Here is a 22865-nt window from a genome sequence, read left to right on the forward strand (position 1 = left end):
ACTTCTTCCAGTTTGAAGCCATTAGTCCTCATCCTGTCACTCCATCCCTTTGTCAAAAGTCCCTCTCCAGCTCTCCTGTAGCCTCCTTCCAATACAGGAAGGCTGCTCTAAGATCTCCTCAGAGCCTTCTCTTCTCCAGGCTGAACAACTCCCTCAGCCTGTCCTCACAGCAGAGGATGCTCCAGTTCTCTGATCATCTTCATGGCCTTCTCATGACCTGCTCCAACAGTTTGATATCATCTTGTGCTGGGGACTCCAGAACTGGACACAATACTCCAGGTGGGGCCTCAGGAGAGTGGAGGGGCAGAATCACCTCCCTGGACCTGCTGTGTACATTGCTTTTGATGCAGCCCAGGATAACCATAGAATCATAGAATCAACAAGGTTGGAAAAGACCTCAAAGATCATCAAGTCTAACCTGTCACCCAACACCTCATGACTACTAAACCATGGCACCAAGTGTTCAAAAATCCCTTTTTGAACACCTCCAGGGACAGTGACTCCACCACCTCCCGGGGCAGCCCATTCCAGTGGCTAACAACTCTCTCTGTGAAGAACTTTACAATCTTTCTTTCCTACAAGTATCTCAGGCTACATCTTGTAGAGCTAAAACTTATTTATACTTCAGACTTTGATTTGATGCTTGGAAGTTGACTCTTCCCTTTCGCACAGACTGAAGACAACACACTTGAGCGCACACAGCTCACAGACCTAGCATGTCCTTACTCTAAGTGTAGCTTGCTTAATAATTCCACTTATGGAATTCCACCAGATGACATTATCTTACCAGATGTTGATAGCAGTGAGGTCCACAGGGCTTATTGTCTAACGCTGTTTCTGTGTTCTTCCGTTTGTAGGTGTTGGGAGTTGCATGGAATGCTGTTGGATCAAAACATCACATTTCTAAGGCTGAATGTGAAACAATGCATCAAACAGTACCCAGAACATGAGGTATACCAAACCCCTGCCTAATCCAAAATGAAAATGACAGTAAATAGAACAAAACCCAAGACACCCTTATCTAGTGACATCACACTTGTCACTTAAACACACAGAGAATGGCAGTTTCCTACCCACTCGTCTCTACCAGCGCTCCTCCCGTGCAGTCCCTGCCTCCCAGCAGGATGTTTTCAGAGAGACTGACCTGCCTGGTTGTGCTGGAAGTCTTAGAAACTCTTCCAGACACACCTTCTTTAACTGAAATCTGGAAAGGCTGCAGCAAGATGCTCAACAAACCCAGATGGAATCACAGAATCACTGAGGTTGGAAAATATCTCTGAGATCATCAAATCCAACCATTAACCCAAGATGGCCAAATCCACCACTAAAATATGTGCACATTTTTTGAACACTTCCAGGGATGGTGACTCCACCACCTCTTCCTGGGCAGCCTGCTCCAATGCCTGACCACTCCTGCAGGGAAGAAGTTTTTCCTAAAACCCAACCTAAACCTCCCCTGGCACAATTTTAGGCTATTTCCTCTCATCCTATCACTTGATACTAGGGAGGAGAGAACAACCCTCACCTCACTCCAACCTCCTGTAGAGAGCAATGAGGTCTCCCTTCAGCCTCTTCTCCTCCAGATTAAACGACCCCATGCATGCACACTCAGGGTGGAACATGCAAGTGAAGTCAAAAGAGGAAGTTAATTTGAAACAGAGGGCATCACAGTACTCAACTGCAAGCTGAAACCACTTCAGCTTGGACTCTTAGGTTCCCCTTTATATTTAAATCCATTCTTAGAAAAAAGATTGTTTCAAGAAGCAGTCCAGGATCTCCCCTCTTTCTCCATGCTTATCAAATGGAAACTAACATCACTGCTAACTAGCATCATAACTCACATCACTGTTAAATCCTTCCCTCAACAGAATGGGGCAACAGGAAAGCCACTCAGTGGAAAGGACATCACAAGTTCTCAGACTCACTCATGAAACTGTTCTTCCTGTCAAAGTAATGTGGGTAGAAAGTAACCTGAGAGAATAAAAGATAAAACTCTTCATGGGTATTTATTCTCCCTGGTGGAAAATGAAGCCAATCTGATGAACCAGGTGGTTTTTATGGAGAAATATATTCCATGCACAAACTGAGGAAGTGTAACACAGAAATAGTGGTAGAAAACTATGAGCTTTTCTTGAAGAGTATAAAAAGAGGAGTAATGTCACAGGTTAGCCCAAGACATAAATTCTGCATGAACTCATAAAAAGAGGACACAAACAACCCCACAACATGTGCATTCAGTGTTTTGAGGTCTAGTTTTCACTACAAAATGATGTCAGAGTTGCAGAGGAACCTCTTTGTAAACCAGCTCCTCTCAGACTTCAGCCGAATCCCTTCATGGACTGATGGAGGGGTGTCGTTCGTTCCCGGTTTTTCTTGGGCTGCATTTTGCACTGGTGGTATCCAGAGTTCTGGTAAAAATTTTTGCTCCACACCAAGTGTAAATTCAGAATTTAACCAAAAAAATCAGCTTGAAAACGAGGACAGTTTGAGCTGGGGCCATTTCAGGGGGCTGCATTCCCAGCTGATGCTCTCTGCTCAAGCATCATCCAGCACTACTCTCCTTTGTGTCCTGACCACCTCAATGACAATGCCCCCAGGCTCATGGTTTCCATCAGGTGCTCAAGAAATGTGGGGACATGGTTTAATGGCCATGGTGGTGTTGGGTTGGTGGTTAGACTCAATGATCTCAGGTCTTTTCCAACCAGAACAATTCCATGATCCTCTAAGTTGCTTTCATGAAGTTTCAGCAGTATTACTGCTGTAATTTTTTCCTGCCCTTTCTTTCTTTCTGCACGGCATCTTTCAGTACTTTAAAATGTTCCTGGCTTGCAAGAAAGTAGGAGCTAGACAAGAAGACTGACTGTACTTACGATGTAGGAAGCAATCGTACTTGAAACAGCGTCTACAGAAGAGTGTGTGAAAAGAGTGCAGGCTTTGCTCCCTCTGAACAGATTTGGCATTTGGTCCATCTATGTTTGGTGTGCATTCAGGAGGAAGAGCTCCAGGAAGCTGCTGCTCAGTGAGTTCTTTGTATCTGAGGAGAAAGAAATAAGGGTTATTTATTCAGCATAAGAATAATAACAACAAATCGTTGGGTTTCATTCCAGTACCTCTGGAATGTGACAAACCAAAAAAAAAGATGTAAGGAAGAGGTGCCAGCTAGAAAGGTCACTGTGTCACTAATGTGACAAGTAATTAATTCCTCACTCATTAACAGAATTATAAAATTGGTTGGGAAAGAATGCATTTGTTTTCTGGACCATCATCCCCTCATATATATTACTCACCAACTCCAAAAAGGAGACTTTTTCTTTAAGCTTTAATTCATAAGAGTCATCATGGGTGGAAAAGACCCCCAAGATCATCAGGTTTAACCATCAACCCAACACTGTCAAGTCCACCACTAGACCACATCCCTAATTTTACCACCTCAAAAACTAACACAAATTATGAAGCATGTGCACCTCTGTGTTGTATGACTAGGCAGGAGCAGCCAGTTTCCTTCAAGTATCACTTGTAGAAGTTCATAGAATCATAGAATCAATAAGGTTGGAAAAGACCTCAAAGATCATCAAGTCCAACCTGTCACCCAACACCTCATGACTACTAAACCATGGCACCAAGTGCCATGTCCAATCCCCTCTTGAACACCTCCAGGGATGGTGACTCCACCACCTCCCTGGGCAGCACATTCCAATGACTAACAACTCTCTCTGTGAAGAACTTTCTCCTCACCTCGAGCCTAAACTTCCCCTGGCACAGCTTGAGACTCTGTCCTCTTGTTCTGGTGCTGGTTGCCTGGGAGAAGAGACCAACCCCTTCCTGTCTACAATCTCCCTTCAGGTAGCTGTAGAGAGCAATAAGGTCTCCCCTGAGCCTCCTCTTCTCCAGGCTAAGCAAGCCCAGCTCCCTCAGCATCGTTAAGGTTGGACAAGACCTCTAAGACCATAAATCTAACCTTCAAGTTGCACAACCATTGCAGCACCCAGCAGGAAGGTGGACCATTCCTAATGAACAAATACTTCAAAGTCAAGTTTCACAAACCTATGCAGTAATATATCCTAAGGAATATTGTCTTACTTCTCTTTCAGTTCTTCTGCTGTACCCTTGTCTGGAAACATCGAGGAAATGGCTTCAAATATCTTGTCAGAAGGAAAGCGTCGAGGTGGGTGGCTTTCTTTCTCTGTCAAAGAAGCACGACATTGGGAAAACAAAACCAATTATGTTTCTTCTCCTTTGCTGCTGCAAGATGGTGCTCAGAGAAAGGGTAACTTCACCAAAATACTAATAGTGAAATGAAAAACAGAGGAAGCAAAAGGGGCCTCTTTCTAAATTACAGACAAAACCTGCCAGCAAACTTTGAGAAACTGCTGTTCCACCAGCAGGTGGAGATGGCAATTCAGATCTCTACCTACTTTAGAACTATATTTTCATTTCTGTGAAGCACCAAAGCATTTATCAGGCAGGACCATGACTAATTTGGAGTCCATTTGACTGCCTCAGTATGCAGATAAACCAGAAACTGGCAAAACCACCTTTTTGTGGTGTTCTCTGTACAACTCTTGAAGTAGATGTCAAAAGAAACGCTGAAGAAGACAATGCTACTATGGACCTGGAAACTATCAAGTAGAAAGGAGTGAACAAGTGCATTGGGTGATTAAAGAGAAGGGGTTTTGGTTTTCAAGTTTGCCGGCAGACATACCCATCCTGGTACCTTCCCGATCTTTCTGCTTGTCATCTCTTTCCTCAGGATTATCATCTCCATCATCATCATCTTCATCATCACTATATTGACCAAGTGCATTGACCAGCTCAACAAATATTTCATCATTGATAAATCCACACTCTGCAATTCAGCAAAATTTGGAGTGAACAGAAAAGCATGAGGTGCAGATGAAGTATTTTCAGTCCTGCTTATATTTGTATTCAATTATGGCAAATGTTGTCACTTATGAAAAACATCTTGGGATTTTCCCCCTCTTTGTTCTCAATGGATGAACCACAAAGAGGTAGAACACTCAGTATCTGTTTCTTGGGCTGACAGCTTGGAAGGGGTGAAAGAAGCTTGGCAAAGTTATTCTTTTCCTGACCCCCTGTGCTTCATGTCAATAGAGATAAATAAATCTCTTCCTTGGAAGACATAAAAATAACTTCACAGCTAGAGTACTGAGGAGATTTTACACCAGAATCCAAATTCCAGCATGGCTGGGTTAAGCCAGCCTGGACATGCATACAAACAGTCTATGAAGCTATCCTCCGGGGAGCTAGGGAAGGGAAAGTTTTGGTTGGCAGTTCCAGAGCATCCACATCCCCACTACAGATGCCAATGGCAGGGTGCTAAAAAAGAATCAAGTTATTTTACAGACACCTCAAGAGCAAACTGAAAAATAGAATAGAATTAACCAGGTTGGAAAAGACCTTCAAGATCATCGAGTCCAACCTATCGTCCAACGCCATCTAATCAACTAAACCATGGCACCAAGTGCCCCACCAAGTCTCTTCCTAAACACCTCCAGTGATGGTGACTCCACCACCTCCCTGGGCAGCCCATTCCAATGGCCAATCACTCTTTCTGTGAAGAACTTCTTCCTAACATCCAGCCTAAACCTCCCCTGGTGTAGCTTGAGACTGTGTCCTCTTGTTCTGGTGCTGCTCACCTAGGAGAAGAGACCAACCCCCACCTGGCTACAACCTCCCTTAAGGTAGTTCTAGACAGCAATGAGATCTCCCCTGAGCCTCCTCTTCTCCAGGCTAAGCAACCCCAGCTCCCTCAGCCTCTTCTCATAGGGCTCGTGTTCCAAACCCCTCCCCAACTTTGTTGCCCTTCTCTGGACACATTACAGCAACTCAACAGCTTTCCTAAACTGAGGGGCCCAGAACTAGATACAGGACTCAAGGTGTGGCCTAACCAGTGCTGAGTACAGGGGCAGAATAACTTCCCTGCTCCTGCTGGTCACACTGTTCCTGATGCAGGCCAGGATGCCATTGGCCCTCCTGGCTGCCTGGGCACACTGCAGGCTCATGTTCAGCATACCATTGACCAGTACCCCCAGGTCCCTCTCTGCCTGGCTGCTCTCCAGCCACTCTGACCCCAGCCTGTAGCACTGCATGGGGTTGTTGTGGCCAATGTGCAGAACCTGGCACTTGGATGTGTTAAATCTCATGCACAGATCTGCTTCCTGGCTTCTATTCTGCTGTGACATTCAATGGGCAGCACAGACCCATAGAGCATTGCTGCAGAGCGGAAAAGCAGAGTTGGTGCTGACAGAGACTGCTGGCAACCATGAGCCAGCAGTGTGCTCTTGTGGCCAAGAAGGCCAACAGTCTCCTGGAGTGCATTAAGAATAGTGTGACCAGCAGGTTGAGGGAGGCTCTCTTCCCCATGTACTCTGCTCTAGTCAGGCCACATCTGGAGTACTGTGTGCTGTTGCAGGCTCCCCAGTTCAAAACAGGCAGGGAACTACTGCAGAGAGTCCAGTGGGGACTACAAAGATGCTGAGGGCACTGGAGCATCTCTATGAGGAGGAGAGGCTGAGAGTCCTGGGGCTGTTTAGCCTGGAGAAGAGCAGCCTGAGAGGGGATCTCAATGCTCAAAGGGTGTAGGGCAAGAGGATGGGGTTGGGCTCTTTTCAGTGGCTCTTACTGACAGAAAAAACTTTTTTTATGTGAAGGTGCTGCAGCCCTGGAGAAGGCTGCCCAGTGAGGCTGTGGAGTCTCCTTCTCTGGAGAGATTCCAAATTCACCTGGCAACCTGCTGTGGGTTCCCCTGCTTTAGCATGGGAGTTGGACTTCATGATCCCCAGAGGTCCCTTCCAACCTTCATCACACTGGGATTCTGTGATTTTTTTGCTAAACTGTGAGCTATGTGGAACTGTTGTGCTGCAGGCCAAAGTGTAACCTGAAGGGCCCTAATGGGTCTATCCCTCACCAGATGCCTCATTAAACATGCACAAAAATGTTAATATGAATTTTTCTCCCAAAAGTGCAGTTTCAGAGGAAGTTGACAATTCTGACTCCTATATGGGAAAGCCTCTGGATTACAGATTCCTACAGCCTTGACATTGAATTACAGTCACTCAAGAAAACCAGTTACTGGGAGAACAAACAAAATACAACATCTTTCTGTTTTCAATCCATAGTTTTTGAAGCACCTACAGTAACAGCAATTGCCATCATAATCCTGGGACTCAAGACAGTGAAACAAGATTGATTTTAAAGCTAGATTCATTTAATAATAAATTAAAGCAATAATTGAAGACATTTACTAGCAATGTCACCATCTTGCCATAACCAGTTTTCTGACAAGGATGTCAACACTCAGCATACCTGTGAAAATATCCTCCATGGAACATTTTATGTTCCTCATGAAATATCAAGATACCAGCTACCCTGAGGACATTAACGAGGCTGGCATAGGACTGGGCATCATTTCCTGTTGAACTGCAGCCTGAACCTTCATGAGTGGCACATGGTGTACTCAAAAAATGCAGTTCTCTGTCTCAGTCACTCCAGCATGAACAGAAGTCTAAGGAGTTTTAGAAAACAAGTGCCCATTTTGGGGTGGGATTTGGAATATTTCTGTGAAGGGGGACACACAGAGGCCAGAAAAACAACTGTGTAGCTCAGGCATGTAGAAGCCAATTCTGAGCAAGCACACAGAGGACACAGAAGGTTGATGACTCACTGAGACTTTAGCAAACCAAAACACAAGTACTCCAGCTCCTGCACAGAATAAAAGGTAAACTACACCTAATAATACGTAGCTAGAGTGTATCAACAGGAGGATATAACCTTGTAGAGCTGACTTACAGAAAGGTTTTTAAGTAGCTAATAATTTTCTTAGAGGGAAAAAACAAAACCCAAAGCAAGCAAACAAACCCCCTTACAAAACCCCAAAAGAAACCAAACAGAAAAAGACACAAACCCCAAAAAAACAAACCCCCAAACCCAACAAAACCACACCAAACAAATTCCCAAAACAAAATAAAAACCCACTACCACCAAACAACAAACTAAAACCCACAAGTGGTTATTCCATCAAAATCAAATCACAGCTGCAAGTGTTATCATTTATCAGAGCCCTGCATATTTCTCCTGCCACTTTCTGCTAGGCAGGAGACACATAAGGAAATTACACTATTACATTCCAATCTCTGAACATGAAATTCAAGATCAAGGTTGCAACTAGGCATTAAGATGAATCAATGTATGGTCATAGGGAATAAGTTAATGCATTTAATTTCCCAGGACTACCATACTTTGCAGCCTTATGAAAACACAAAGTAATCTATGGAACTAAGGAAGCCTCTGATACCCAATGTTCACACAATTTAAGGATTCTAGAGATTCTACTGTAACAATCAAGCAACACTGACAACAATCATTTAAGTAGGAAGTGATTAGTATACCTGAGTGTTTGGGCTCACCTCTGTCTCCATGCACTTTCCCATCATAGTTCTTGATCAGTTCTTCAATAAATGTACCATCCTGGTCAAGCACTTCATCTCCCATGTATGGAATGTTATGTAAAACAGTTTCATCCTCTACCTGGTAACAACATTTATCATCAAATCATTATGAATTGCCTTGTCAGCTGACCACTCTTGCTTTGCTGTTTTCACAACCTATGCATGTCTAGCTATTAAGGTTTACCAACTGGTTTCACTGCTTTGTCACATGAACCATTAAGCAGGCAAACAAAACAAAGCCCTCATATCTTTGTTCATCTCATCATCCAGAGCCACCTGGACAGACTTGAGAGGTGGGCCCTGCTTCCAGTCCTGTGATTCCCAGTTCAGGAGAGACAGGGAACTACTAGAGAGAGTCCAATGGAGAGCCACAAAGATGCTGAGGGGACTGGAAGCTAGACAGCTTACAAGAGCTGAAACTGAAAGACCTGAGGCTGTTTAGCCTGGAGAAGAGGAAACTGAGGGGGAATTTCATTAATGGCTATGAATATCTAAAGGGTGAGCATCAGGAGGATGGAATCAGACTCTCCTCAATGTCCAGTGGCAGGACAAGGGGCAATGGACACAAAATGGAATGCAGGAGACTCCATCAGTACATGAGGAGAAACTTTGCTTTGAGGGTGCTGGAGCCCTGGAGCAGGCTGCCCAAAAAGGTTGTGGAGTCTCCTTCTCTGGAAAGATTCCAAACCCACTCAGATGCTGTGATCCTGGGCAATCTACTGTGGGTTGGACTGGATGATCTTCAGAGGTCCCTTCCAACCCACCCTATGCTGGCATTCTGTGATTATAACTGCCTTACTAGCAATACCAAAAAGAAAGGGAGGGTAACTGGTACCAGATTTTAGCTAGTTTATTTCCCTTTTCTGCACACAGTTCTCTACCCAGCACTTGTTTAAACTTACCATAAAATTCTGTTGAAGGGGAGACCATGAATACATTATAGGCACAGAGGCAACAGCATTAAGAGTCTTCAGTGGGATGACTTGTTTGGGAAAGTCTATGTCGCTGGTAACAGAGCACTGCAACAAGAGGCTGAAGTTACACTTACATAGCAACATCAGAAACAAAACCAAAATCACAGGAGGACAGTCTAAAACATACCAAATTCAGTGTTTGTCAAAATGAGTCCATATCAGCCTTTGAGAAATACATCAGGTCTTTAGGGCATAATTAGAAGAACAGGTTTAGCAGGAAAAAAAGAGGCTAGAATTATTTCTCTGTCGCAACATTTGCCAGCAGATGCTGAGGGTTTTTTCCACTGAGGAGTAAGTGGTTGTGAGAGTATTTTGTTCAGATTACTCAAATGATGTTCGGTATCACCAAACTCATTCAGCATCTGTTGCTCCTGCACTAGGTTTGAGTATTTACTCAGGCCACCAGAGAGGCAACTGAATTCCCTCTGGCTTCAGCACAGAAATCATGGCTTATTTCTACTTTTTTTTTTTAATAGAATTCTACTTTAATGTCAGCAAGACATCTGAAGTAAATAAACCTCACAGATCTCTTGTTAATTCCTGCCCTGTTTCCCCATTATCAGCTGTTTATCTTGATCCTAACCTCAGGCCTCACTGCTACAACAGAGAAATGAAAATTAACCCTTAATACACAACTCTGGATGTGTCAGTGAGGTTTTCAGCTACAGGAACTGGGGGGAGCAGTTTGAGAGTCAGAGGTTTCTGTAGCCCCCAAGATATAAACTTGCTATAGAAAAAAAACCAAGACAAGTGGGTTATTCTTGCATCTGTTCAACACTTAACAGACACAGACAGACTTTTCTCAAATATTTAGACAGCAGCATGAAGAAATCTGAAAAAAACAAAAAAGGTTACAAACAAAAGCAGAGAGGAACATAGAAAAGCCAGGGAGAGTACAACAGAGAGGATTTGGAGGCAGGTTAAAACAAAGCTTAGAACAGCTATCATAGCTACCTGAAAGGAAAAAAGGAAGTGGAGACAAAAGATCTTTCACCTTTCCAGAAGGGAAAGATGAACAGAGCTTCACATTTCTAAAGAAATACACAAAGTAATGTAACAAACAGCATCACAGACAGCACCCTGCCAGAATGACACAAGCCAGAATCATTTCTTTCCTTTTTCATCTGCAGCAAATGAAATTAAGATTTCTGTTCTGTGTGTCAATACTCAAGACACTGTCCTATGCTAGAGCTTTATTCCCATTTCATATTCATGTTTCATTTTCTAGCCAGCAACCACTGACCACATTTTTCAGGTATTTCACAAGAAAAATATAACAGTAAAAAAATAAAATACTAACTTTTATCTTTGGAACTAGAAGCCTGACCCATAACGGGCAATGTCAAAATGATCTTTAAGGTCTCTTCCACCTAGGATTCTACAGTGACTTAAACTCTGAGTTTGTTGCCCCACTACTGTGGGGCTTTGAGCAACCTGGTCTAGTGGAAGGTGTCCCTGTCCATAGCAAGAACTAGATGATCTTTAAGGTCCCTTCCAACCTGAACCATTCTGTGATTGTTTTGGTGTGGAGCTCAGCTTGATGTTTATTAGGCCAGCACAGGATATCTTGTGGTCTCTGGTTTATCCTGACTGGATCAGAGGAGAAAACTTCACCAAGCACATGAAGACTCTTTCAAAACCTTTCCATCAGGTCACTAAACTTCTAGCCAGTGTCCTGTGCAACTCAAAAAGAGTTTAGCACGTTAGGCAAGAAAGATTTTTAAAGTGATCTTTTAAAACCCTCACCACTGCTTTGTCTCATTTCTCTCACTAATAAATCACGGCAATCTTAAATCAAACATAAGAGTTCTGACTCATGAGGCAGAGAATGGATTTGAATTCAACAATTCGTGTGCTCTATCAATTCAGACAGGAAATTAACATTCAAAATAGTGAATCAAGCTAAAAAAATAATTATCCTTTACTAACAAAAGCACCCACACTGGATGTGTACCCATGTTCATTATTATCAGAGCTCTCTATCAGAGATGTAGATGAGTAGCTACCTATTCAGTCTTGTTTCAAAACACACTCAAAGGTCCTTTGAGTTTGAAGATGCAGACAGACAAACGCACCTCTAGGACACAACCTGCCAGCTCCCCACTGTAATTTTAGGAAGAGGAAAATCTGGGAAGTTTCCTTGAAGAAAAGTGTTGTGTTTTGGTTTTAACTTGTTCACAGAAAAGCCTTTTCCTTCTCATCCTACTGAAAGGAGGTCACTTTGGGGGTTATGACTGTACTGTACTCAAAGAGTGACAGTCAAAGGCTTGATGTCTAAGTGGAAAGGCAGGTTGGATTGGGTCTTGAGCAATCTGGTCTAGTCAGAGGTGTCCCTGCCTCTAGCAGGGGGCTGAAACTAGTTGATCATTAAGGTCCCTCCCAAGTCAAACCATTATATGAGTCTGTAAAAACATCTTCAAACTGGTATAGCTCAGAAAAATGCCTGAAGAGCAACCAAGAAAAGTTAACATCTGCTGAATACAGGAAGCTTAAATTTCAATCTACCAACACAAAAACCAGTTTAGGTGCTCAAATTACATCACAACCATGGAAGTGTTTTTCATGCATTTAGTACCCAGTCTGCTTGTGCAACACAAGAGTGCAACAACTCAGCTAATTTCTCTAAGAACCTCTGTGGTTAATTGAGTTCAATTAATATAAAGGTAACTTGGTCAAGTCACCATGTTGACAGCTTTCATGTGCTTAAGCTCAGTAAGAAACAAAGTTAACAACTCATTTGTACTGCTGCATGGGCGAGCTGTAATAGGAGCAAGATTAAATGCCCAACATCAGGGATACAAAACCAGTTTGATGAAGGCTGCTGAGGTATGATCCAAGGTGAGACCACACCCAGAATACTAAATCCAGTTTTGGGCTCCCCAGTTCAAGAAAGACAGAGAGATGCTGGAGAGAATCCAATGGAGAGCTACAAGGATGGTTACGGGACTTGAGCATTTCCCCTATGAAGAGAGACTGAGAGACCTGGGACTATTTAGTCTTGAGAAGACTGAGAGGGGATCTCATCAATGTGCATAAATATCTGAGGGGTGGGTGACAGAGCCCTGGAAGAGGCAGCCCAGGGAGGTTGTGGAGTCTCCTTCTCTGGAAACTTTCAAAACCCACCTGGATGCATTCCTGTGCGGATTACCCTAATCATGCTTTGGCAGGGGGGTTGGACTTGAGGATCTCTTGAGGTTCCTTGCAACCTCTAATGTACTGTGATACTGTGTGACACTGCGAAATAAAGAAGTTCCACTGTTGTGTGTGTCCTTCAAAGCTAGGTATCGTGGTGGGCTACGCCCATCCTGAAAACAGGGGGGGAGGGCTTGTGAGAGTTTTTGCCCCTCCCTGGAGGGTGTTTTCCCCCCTGGGAAACTGACTTGGTCTGTTCCACTGCCCCCCACTCCTTGTCCAGCAGGGGAGGACCTTGCAGCCATTGCTCTCTTTCTTCCTTCTGCCTCGTGGGAATGAAAGAGAGTTGCTACTGGCTTGCCGCTCTCCTGCCACGTGGTCCTCCCTGCTGCTTCCACACTTTGCAAGGACTGGTTCTGTATCTCATATTTTTTCTTTTCCTTTTCCCATCCATCCTTGTTTCTTACCCTTGTGAACCCTGCCTGTCATGGTTACATAAATATATATATATATGTATGTACTGTGTAAAGAAAAATTCTTTGCCTCTCTACTTCCAAGCCAAACCCAAATTATTTCTTGGTGGATTTGCTCCCCTCCCTTTTTTTTCCTCTCCCTATTGGGGAAGATGAGGGGGGGAAACAGGGAAGGGATTCTCAGCCTTGCCCCCATCTGAGCTTTTAAGCCCCAGTTAAGGCTCAAACCACCACAGGTAGCCTGCTATGCACTGATTGCTTTCCAAAAGTTCTACAATCAAAGTAAGTAATAAATAAACTCTTTAAGAGGCTCCTACGAAATATTTACAGCTTCCAAGTCACATCATGCTGAAAAAGAAAAAGCAAGAACAGCCAAGTTTGCAGGAATAAAACAGAAGCGTGCTAGGGACCTCGCAAGGGGAATTACCACAACACATGTTAACCAACCTCCCTGGTCCCGCGCAATGAGCTCACAGAAGTCATGATGTGAACAGGCTGTATCCTACGTTGTTTCCACTCTTGATTTAAGATTTCTGTTCTTTCCAGGATCTTCTGGCGGTTAGAGTTAAACATACCCTAAAAAAAAACCAAACCACAAGGGTAAAAAGTTACCAATCCAATGGAAGGCTCTGAATTCACCTGCTGGTGTCTTAACACGTTGCAACAGTTAATAGCCAGCTACATAAAAGCAGAGAGGATAAAGTCCTCGAAACTCAGCCATCCAAATATTAGTTCAATGTCAGGCTTAGATAGTTCATTATCCCTTTAACTCAAACCATGTTCTCATGGTTAAAAGCTCAGAGGTTTAGCATGGAATTAAATGCTAAATGGAATTAGAAAAGAGTATGTGGCTGAAGGATTTGCCACTCTCGCTCTCCACAGTATCTTCTACTACTTGACATGCAAGGGGGGGAGGGTGGTGAAGGGAGACTTCATTGCTCTCTACAACTCCCTGACAGGAGGCTGAACTGAGGTGGGGATTGGTCTCTTCTCCCTAGTATCAGGTGATAGAACAGGAGGAAATGAGCTTAAGAAGAGGAGGCTCAGGGGAAACCTTATTGCTCTCTATAACTACCTGAAGGGAGGCTGTAGACAGGAAGGGGTTGGTCTCTTCTCCCAGGCAACCAGCACCAGAACAAGGGACACAGTCTCAAGCTATGCCAGGGGAAGTTTAGGCTTGAGGTGAGGAGAAAGTTCTTCACAGAAAGAGTTGTTAGCCATTGGAATGTGCTGCCCAGGGAGGTGGTGGAGTCACCATCCTAAAGAGGTGTTCAAGAGGGGACTGGACGTGGCACTAGGTGCCATGGTTTAGTAGTCATGAGGTCTTGGGTTATAGGTTGGACTTGATGGTCTTTGAGGTCTTTTCCAACCTTATTGATTCTATGATTTTAAGATTCTATGAAATTGTGCCAGGGGAGGGTCAGGTTGAATATTGAGAAAAATTTCTTTCCTGTGAGAGTAGTTAGGCATTGGAACAGGCTGCCCAGGGAGATGGTAAAGTCACTGTTCCTGGAGGTGTTCCAGACACATGTGGACATGGCACACCGGAACATGATTTAATGGCCATGGTGGTGTTGCACTGATGCTTGGACTCAATGGTCTTAGAGGTCTTTTCCAACCATAACAATTCCATGACTCAGTCAGATATAAATGCATCAAACCTGTTTCTAAAGTCACAGCGTTAAGACAAGTTTTCAGCCAGTTGATGGTTACTGCAGCACAACTCATTCTGCAGAAGAAAATGAGTTTTTGCATCATATTTTTAAGCCACAGCATCAGCAGGTGACATACCTTTACCTCATCCGCACGGCGGAACCTCTTGAGCTGCCTCAGCCTCATGTACTCTGATTTCACACGTTTTCGCCAACAGATTGGTCCCTTCTCAGACTTTTTTCCTGTCTGACCCATGATTATCCTGCAAGAGACACAATAACATTAGCAAATCTGATGCCACTGCTTACAGAGGAAGTTAGAGTGAGGGTAGACATTATAGAATAGAATAGAATAGAATAGAATAGAATAGAATAGAATAGAATAGAATAGAATAGAATAGACCAAACCAGGTTGGAAGAGACCTTCAAGATCATTGAGGCCAACCTATCATCCAAACCACCTAATCAACTAAACCATGGCACCAAGTGCCCCACCAAGTCTCTTCCTAAACACCTCCAGTGATGGTGACTCCACCACCCCCCTGGGCAGCTCATTCCAATGGCCAATCACTCTTTCTGTGAAGAACTCCTTCCTAACATCCAGCCTAAACCTCCGCTGGTACAGCTTGAGACTGTGTCCTCTTGTTCTGGTGCTGGTTGCCTTGGAGAAGAGACCAACCCCCACCTGGCTACAGCCTCCCTTCAGGAAGTTGTAGAGAGCAATAAGGTCACCCCTGAGCCTCCTCTTCTCCAGGCTAAGCAACCCCAGCTCCCTCAGCCTCTCCTCATAGGGCTTGTGCTCCAAACCCCTCCCCAGCTTTGTTACCCTTCTCTGGACACGTTCCAGCAACTCAACATCTTTCCTAAACTGAAGGGCCCAGAACTGGACACAGGACTCCAGGTGTGGCCTAAGCAGTGCTGAGTACAGGGGCACAATGACCTCCAAGAAGAAACCAAGTACAGAACCACAAAATCATGGAATTATATCAGTTGGAAAAGACATCAAGATGATTGAGTCCAGCCATTCTCTAACTCTACATGTCTGGTGCTAAACCATGTCCCTCAGCACCACATCTCTGCCTCTTTGAAACACTTCCAGTGTGGGAAATCAACCACCTCCCTGGGAGGCCTGTTCCAATCTCTCCTCATAGGGCTTGTGCTCCAAACCTCTCACCAGCTTTGTTGCCCTTCTCTGGATACTTCTATTCAACATCTAACAAAGATGGATACATTATTTTAATACCTTCTGCAGCTAATTACCTGAATTCCTTCAAATCAGATGTGGGCAACACCATCTCAAAAAATGTAAAACAATAAATTAAAACAGACACCAAACACCAGTGATTCTAACTACAAATCAGGGGGACCATTCATCTTTGCTTTAAGCACTTCTAGTACCTCTCCAGGAAAGGGACCCTAATGGACTGAAAGGGCTGAGGTAGGCTAGGCTGAGACTCTGCAAAGACACCAACTGGAGTCCTTGTAAGTTAACTTTTGGACAGTTGTGTTTGTGGATTTGTGCTTGAGACTGTCCCACATCCAGGTGCAAGGCCTTGCACTTGGCTTGTTGAACTTCATGAGGTTGGCACTGACCACCTCTCAAGGCTGCTCAGGTGTTACTGGATGACATCCCTCTCCTCCAGCACATTCACCACGCCATCATCTTTTCCCTTACAGAATTCTACACAGCCCAACGCAACCAATTGTTCAGCTGTAGCTAAGAACTTTGTTACTTGGAAACTGTCAGAAATTTCCTTGTAGCATTTTCCTTTCAGCACCCTAAATGCAAACCATGAGAACACCCTCTTATGAACCTACTCTAAACCTTTCCAGAGAGTTTCCAGTAGATGTACTACAACTACCAAGCACATGAAAACAAGCCATCCATACCATACGCATCCATTGCCTGACTTCAAAACAGGCTTGAAAGTGACATGGAAATCAATGGTCTCATCTACCAGATCTCTCTCCTATATTTAGACCCAACTTTTTTTAACAGCCCAGAGATATTCATGGAAAATCATGGTCAAGACCTTATCACCATGGACCAGTACATGAAGGGTGGCAACCAGGAGACTCCCTTTTTACAAGGAGTTGCATTAAAAGACAAAGGGTGATGGATACAAGTTACTGCTGGGGAGATTCCTATTGGACTCCAGAATAAAATGTTTCCCCATGAGAGCAGTCAGATGCTGGAATCATCTCTCAAGGGAAGCAGTGGATTCCCCTATGCTGTGCAGTTTTAAGATCCAGCTTAGCAGGGTGCTGGGCCACCTCATTTCAACATTATCAGCTAGAAAGGCTGGACCAGATGATCCTTGGGGTCCCTTCCAACCTGGCATTCTGCAATTCCTCTGCTGTGATTTCAAAGCTGCCACCTATTTCCAGCTGTAGGTACCTAAGTGCAGGATCTTGCACTTTGCCTTACTGAACCTCATGAAGTTCTCCTCAGCCCACCTCTCCAGTTTGTCTAGGTCCCTCTGGGTGGCACTCATCCTTCAGCCTTATAAATCACACCACTCAGCTTGGTATCATCCTCAAACTTGCTGAGCATGCCCTCAGTGTTGCTGTCAGTACCACTGCTGAACATACTGAACAGCACTATTTCCAAATCATCTTGAGATTGCTCTGCAGTGGTGTAGTGAGCAGCAAACCAGCAGCAGCAACCATTTTTAACTAGTCTGTATTAGTTCCCAGTGTGAGACTAAAAAGCTGGTGTAGGACTGTTCAGCTCTCCTGACACACCCCACTGCAGCCATTCCCAATTGTATATACTCACATATGGACAGGACAAGGGGTGATGGGTTTAAACTAAAAGAGGGAGACTCTGCCTAGATATGAGTTTCTTGACACTACACTGAGGATGATAAAAAGCTGTCCCAGGGTGCCCAGAGAGGTGGTAGATACTCCATCTCTGGAAACATTCAAGGTCAGGTTGAATGGGGCTCTGAGCAACCTGATAAATATATTAACAATGAAAAGATATAAGGAAGGTAGATTTAGACCAAATATTAGAAAGAAATTCTTTACAGTAAGGATGGTGAGACATTGGAACAGGTTGCCCAGGGAAGGCGTGGATGGCCTCTACCTGGAGGTGTTCAAAGCCAGGTTAGAGCAATCTGGTCTAGTGGAAAGCATCCCTGCTCATGGCAGTGGGTTGTAACTAGATGATCTTTAAGGTCCATTCCATGTCCTTGCTCACTGTGGGGGGGAGGGGTGGGGGAAGTAGACCAGATGACTTTTAAAGGTCCCTTTCAACATAAACCATTGTATGATTCTGGTCACTAGTTAACCACAGCCATTTTCCATTTCCTATCACTAGTACAAGACTCAGGCTTCAAGGCATGTTCCAGTACCAACCATTTTTAAGCATATTACATGTGTCTCTTTTTAATGTGGCCCTGTGATAGGATGAGGGCAACAGTTATAAACTGGAACAGGAAGTTCCACCTCAACATGAAGAGAAACTTCTTTGCTGTGAGGGTGATGGAATCATAGAGCAGGCTACCCAGAGAGGTTGTGGAGATTCCTTCTCTGGAAACTTTCAAGACCCACCAGGATGCATTCCTGTGTGACCTGCCCTAGGTGATACTGCTTTGGCAGGGGGAATGGACTCAATGATCTCTAGAGGTCTCTTACTACCCCTATCATTCTATGACTATACATGAAGGCTCCTGAATTCCTGAACAGACCCTTTAAGCATGTTTCACGTTCTTACCTGTCTCTAGGCCTTATGAACACTGGATGAGTCACTTCAAGAGCTTCACCCATGTGTAAAAGGCATAATTCCCTGAACTGCTGGCTTTTGTGTGCAAACCAGAGCTAAACCTGGGTCACTACAAAAGCCCTCGTCTAGGCCTGTTCTAGCCCTTCTAGGGAGACACACAAATCTGTGCTATATGAAGTACAAGAGGCAGCAGACTCAGCAAGGGATTTAATTTCAATACAGAAAGAAGATTCTTCACAGTGAGTAGGGTTCAGTACAGAATCATAGAACAGTTTGGGTTGGAAGGGACATTAAAAATCAGCCAGGCCCCTTGCCACTGGCAGGGACACCTCCTCCTAGAACAGGTTCCTCAAGGACTCATCCCACCTAGCTCTAAACGCTTCCAGGCTTGGAGCCTCCACAGCTCCTCTGGGTGGCCTGTTCCAGTGCATCACCACCTTTGCAGGGAAGAATTTCCCCCTAACATATCATCTCAATCCAGCTTCTTCCAGTTTGAAGCCATTACCCTTCACTCCACACACGTCCTGTCACTCCACACCTTTGTCAGAAGTCCCTCTCCAGCTCAAATACCAGAAGGTTGCTGTTAGGTTCCCCTGAAGCCTTCTCTTCTCCAGGCTGAACAGCCCCAACTCCCCCAGCCTCTCTTCAGAGGAGAGGTGCTCTAGCCCTCTGATCCTTGTGGCCTCCTCTGGACCAAGCTCCAAGTCCTTGTGTTGATGGCTCCATAGCAGAAGTTCATCCCCTTACTCAAAAGTAATTATTTCATGCTTTATTCCTCTAAATCCTGAAGCTCTAAGGATACACAAAAATTTCTGAAGGGAAGAACACCTTTGGAAGTTGTAGATTTGCACATACAGACTGATTAACAATCCAGTAAGGATTTATCTCTTTAAAGGCTGTCTCAAAAGAAATTATACTAGATTGTAGGGTTGTTTTTTTCAAGTCTGCTCCTTTGTTTGTTTAAGGAAATGTGTTGGAAATCTAATTATTTGTTTTGACATCTTAGTTTGTTAATAACAGGCTTCTCTTTTGTATTTTTCACTGAGAAAAAACAAACCAGGAGAAGCACCCATACCATTTTTTCTTGATGAGTAAACGTCCTAAATGAAGGACTCCCACAACATGTGAAGACCTACTGGACAGCTGGAGAGGGACTTTTGACAATGGCATGGAGTGACAGGATGAGGGGTAATGGCTTTGAACTGGAAGAAGCTGGATTTAGATGAGACATTATGAGGAAATTTTTCCCCATGAGCATGGTGAGCACTGGAACAAGTTACCCAGAGGAGTTGTGGAGGCTCCAAGCCTGCAAGTGTTGGAAACAGGTACCCATCATGGAATGGATGAGACCTTGAGCAACCTGGTCTAGTGGATAACGTCCCTGCCAATGGCCAGGGGTTGGAACTAGATGATCATTATAGTCCCTTCCAACCCAAAACATTCTATGCTTTGTTATGATAGACATCTTGATCAAGGTAGCGTGTGATGAGCAAGTGCAAATTTGACACAAAAGGGTTATTTATTTTTTTTAAAGCCTCTTTGGAAAGAAGCTGAAATTCTTTCTCAAAATACAGAGACAAGCATCTTGGTAAGTTTGAATAACCTGAAGTATCAGCTTGGCTATTAACTTTTGGGGAGCTTTTGGGCTAGTAAAAGGCAGATGTTGTGCATGGGAAAGAGGCACATCTTTGGAGTTGTGGAGAAGCAGCTCATGCTTTTTATGAACATGTAGACCTCAGGACTTGCTTCTTGATAACTTCCAGAATGTGTTTTAAGTATACCTAAAAATGAAAAAAGTGAAATTGAAGCCTGAAACACCACATCCCCAAAAATCCCCAAACAGCCAATCATTCCATGTTCCACAGGAGAGATCAGGCACCTGGTCTGAAGTACACCAAGTGCAGAGTAAGGCTGTAGTCATTTAAACAACAGAAAGTAAAAGGTCTGAAAAGAGTGACACTTCAAAGGCACAGAAGTTGGTTGGGCCATAAGAGAAGCAGAACCCTATTAAGATAAGTAGAAAATTGATTTGGAAAAACAGCTCCTGTGTGGCATTTTGATCTGAAAGATAATGGTGAGGTGATGGAGAGTACCTAGCACTGCACTGATACTCTTAATTAGCTTTCTGGTCTGTCCTTTCAAAATATGGTTTCTAAGAGGTAGAACTGAGGACTCCAGAAGGCTTTTTTTCAAGTAGCAAACACAGGGAATAGCAGAGGGAAGAGTATGTGAGCAACCACCTGGATGAGAGGACACAGTGTACCCTCAGCAAGTTTACTGACAACACCAAACTGGGACGAGTGGCTGACACCCTGCAGGTTGTGCTGCCATTCAGGGAGATGTGGAGAGTTGGGCAAAAGGGAACCTCTGCACCTGGGGAGGAATAAACCAGTGCACCAGTACAGGTTAGGTGTTGAGCTGCTGGAAAGCAGCTCCATGAAATACCTGGGAGTGCTAGTGGACAGGAAGTTATCCATGGGACATGAATGTGCCCTCATGGCCAAAAGGCCAATAGTATCCCAGGGTACGTTAAGAAGAGTGTGGGCAGCAGGTCAGGGAGGTTCTCTTTTCCCTCTACTCTGCCCTGGTGAGACCACATTTGGAGTATTGTGTCCAGTTCTGCACTCCCCAGCTCAAAAGGGACAGGGAACTAATGGAGAAAGTCCATCAGAGGCTACAAGGATGATGAAGGGACCAGAACATTTGCCTAACAAGGAAAGGCTGAGAGACCTGGGGCTGTTTAGGGTAAAGAGAAGAGAAGGCTGAGAGGAGATACTATTAATGTTTACAAATACCTTAAGGGTGAGTATCAAGAAGGGGCCAGTCTCTTTTCAGTGGTGTCCTGTGATAGGACAAGAGGCAATGGACACAAACTAGAACCCAGAAAGTTCCATCTCAACATGAGAGAAAAAAGTCTTTACTGTGAAGCTGTCAGAGCACTGGACCAGGCTGTCAGAGAGGTTGTGGAGTCTCCTTCTCTGGAGGCTTTAAAAACCTTCCTGTGCAATATGCCCTAGGTGACCCTACATTGGCATAGGGCTTCAGACTTGACCTCGAATAGAGGTGCCTTCCAGCCCCTACCATTCTACGGTTCTGTAAAGGTTTGGAGCTGTGAAAGCAACCTGCAGCATAACAAATATTTCTACTGATCAGAACCATCAGTGCTTACACAACAAACTGAAGAGACCAGTCTGATTGAGCCCTTCAGACTTTTGTTTGACAAATTATTTTCTTTTATTAACAGTGTTTTCCAAATTGTACCAGTAGGTGATTGAAAAAAAACAATTTTAGAATGCAGCAGTGAATACTTTCATCTTCTGAAATACTAAACTGGAATTTAAAAGGCAAGCCAACTCTATAGCATCAGCTTTAGCAACAGCGTGGTCCTTGGTTTTGAGCTGGCAGGTCCAGTCCTGAGTTGTATTGACTCGTAAAACAGTTCAGGTTGGCAGGTACATCTAGAGGTCATCTGATCCAGTCTCATGCTCAGGTAAAGCCAACAGTGGAATTTTCTTTTCCAGACCACTGACCCACCTGGAGTACTGTGGCCAGCCTCCTACACAAGGAGGATATTAAATTGTTACAGTGGGTCCAGAGAATGGTCACAAAGACGATCAGAGGGATGGAGCACTCCTGCTGTGAAGACAGACTGAGGGAACTGGAGCTAGATGACCCTTAAGGTCCCTTCCAGCCCAAACCATTCTATAATTCTATTCCATTATTAAAAATAAAACCAAAATTGGCACTAACTGAAATCAACCTTCAGCTGAGGAGACATCAGCAGAACACGGTGCAGTTGGTAAGGCAACCATTTACTTTGTGATTGGGTATCTGCATGTTCAAATACTTAATTATATTTGCATGTGTGAGTAAGACTACTTGGATCAAAAGAACAAAACATTTTAGAAATCTGAACAGCAGAAAAAGGTTTGGAGTCCACTTGTGATGACGTTTCTTACAAGTGACTATTAAAACCATCCCACTTTTTTTTTATGCAGAACCAAGCCTGGCTGTTTGCCAGGAGAAACTAAAGTTTTATGCACAAAACTTGAACTTCCCCTTGGAGTTGCTCAGAGGTGTACCTTCAGATTTCTCCCTTCACATTCATTCAGACAGCCAGAAGAGACACCCACACACATTCCAAATAATCTGTTACCTAACACCTCCATATCTTAAAATTTAGCTTTTCAATATCCTAGACAAATCTGGCAGATTTGTATCACTTGCTGGGAACACTTCAGGCAAGTCTCCACAGGCAAAGTCATTCAGGGTGTGAATTTGAAGTGTGCCGACTATTCCACCCAAACTTGTTTTGTGGACACACCTTTTTTACTCAAAACCCACTAAATTAGACACAGGTCCTTCAGCTCAATCCACAGGCACAAAACCAACCCACATTCTGTACTGGAAACACAACAATCGAGCAGATCAATAACTTA

At 44.0% G+C, this 22865-nt stretch overlaps 1 protein-coding gene across 5 annotated transcripts in view; it reads right to left on the bottom strand.

The window, feature by feature from the left end:
- Nucleotides 1-22865, bottom strand: part of EZH2 (enhancer of zeste 2 polycomb repressive complex 2 subunit) — a 45080-nt gene that overhangs the window by 14646 nt on the left and 7569 nt on the right. For 2 of the 5 annotated variants that reach the window (XM_068152581.1, XM_068152580.1), the window contains exons 2-9: nucleotides 14839-14962; nucleotides 13495-13623; nucleotides 9371-9487; nucleotides 8409-8547; nucleotides 4703-4846; nucleotides 4081-4183; nucleotides 2871-3034; nucleotides 788-879 (exon numbers count right to left, since the gene is read on the bottom strand). In XM_068152581.1, the coding sequence (XP_068008682.1) occupies nucleotides 788-879; nucleotides 2871-3034; nucleotides 4081-4183; nucleotides 4703-4846; nucleotides 8409-8547; nucleotides 9371-9487; nucleotides 13495-13623; nucleotides 14839-14955 (1005 nt within the window). In that variant the 5' untranslated portion in view covers nucleotides 14956-14962. The remainder of the gene's footprint in view (nucleotides 1-787; nucleotides 880-2870; nucleotides 3035-4080; nucleotides 4184-4702; nucleotides 4847-8408; nucleotides 8548-9370; nucleotides 9488-13494; nucleotides 13624-14838; nucleotides 14963-22865) is intronic. The other 3 variants (XM_068152584.1, XM_068152583.1, XM_068152582.1) reach the window with 3 other exon arrangements.

This window comes from Melanerpes formicivorus, unplaced genomic scaffold, assembly GCF_026170545.1.
Source record: "Melanerpes formicivorus ecotype bairdi unplaced genomic scaffold, bMelFor1.0.p_v2 SCAF_24, whole genome shotgun sequence".
NCBI lineage: Eukaryota > Metazoa > Chordata > Aves > Piciformes > Picidae > Melanerpes > Melanerpes formicivorus.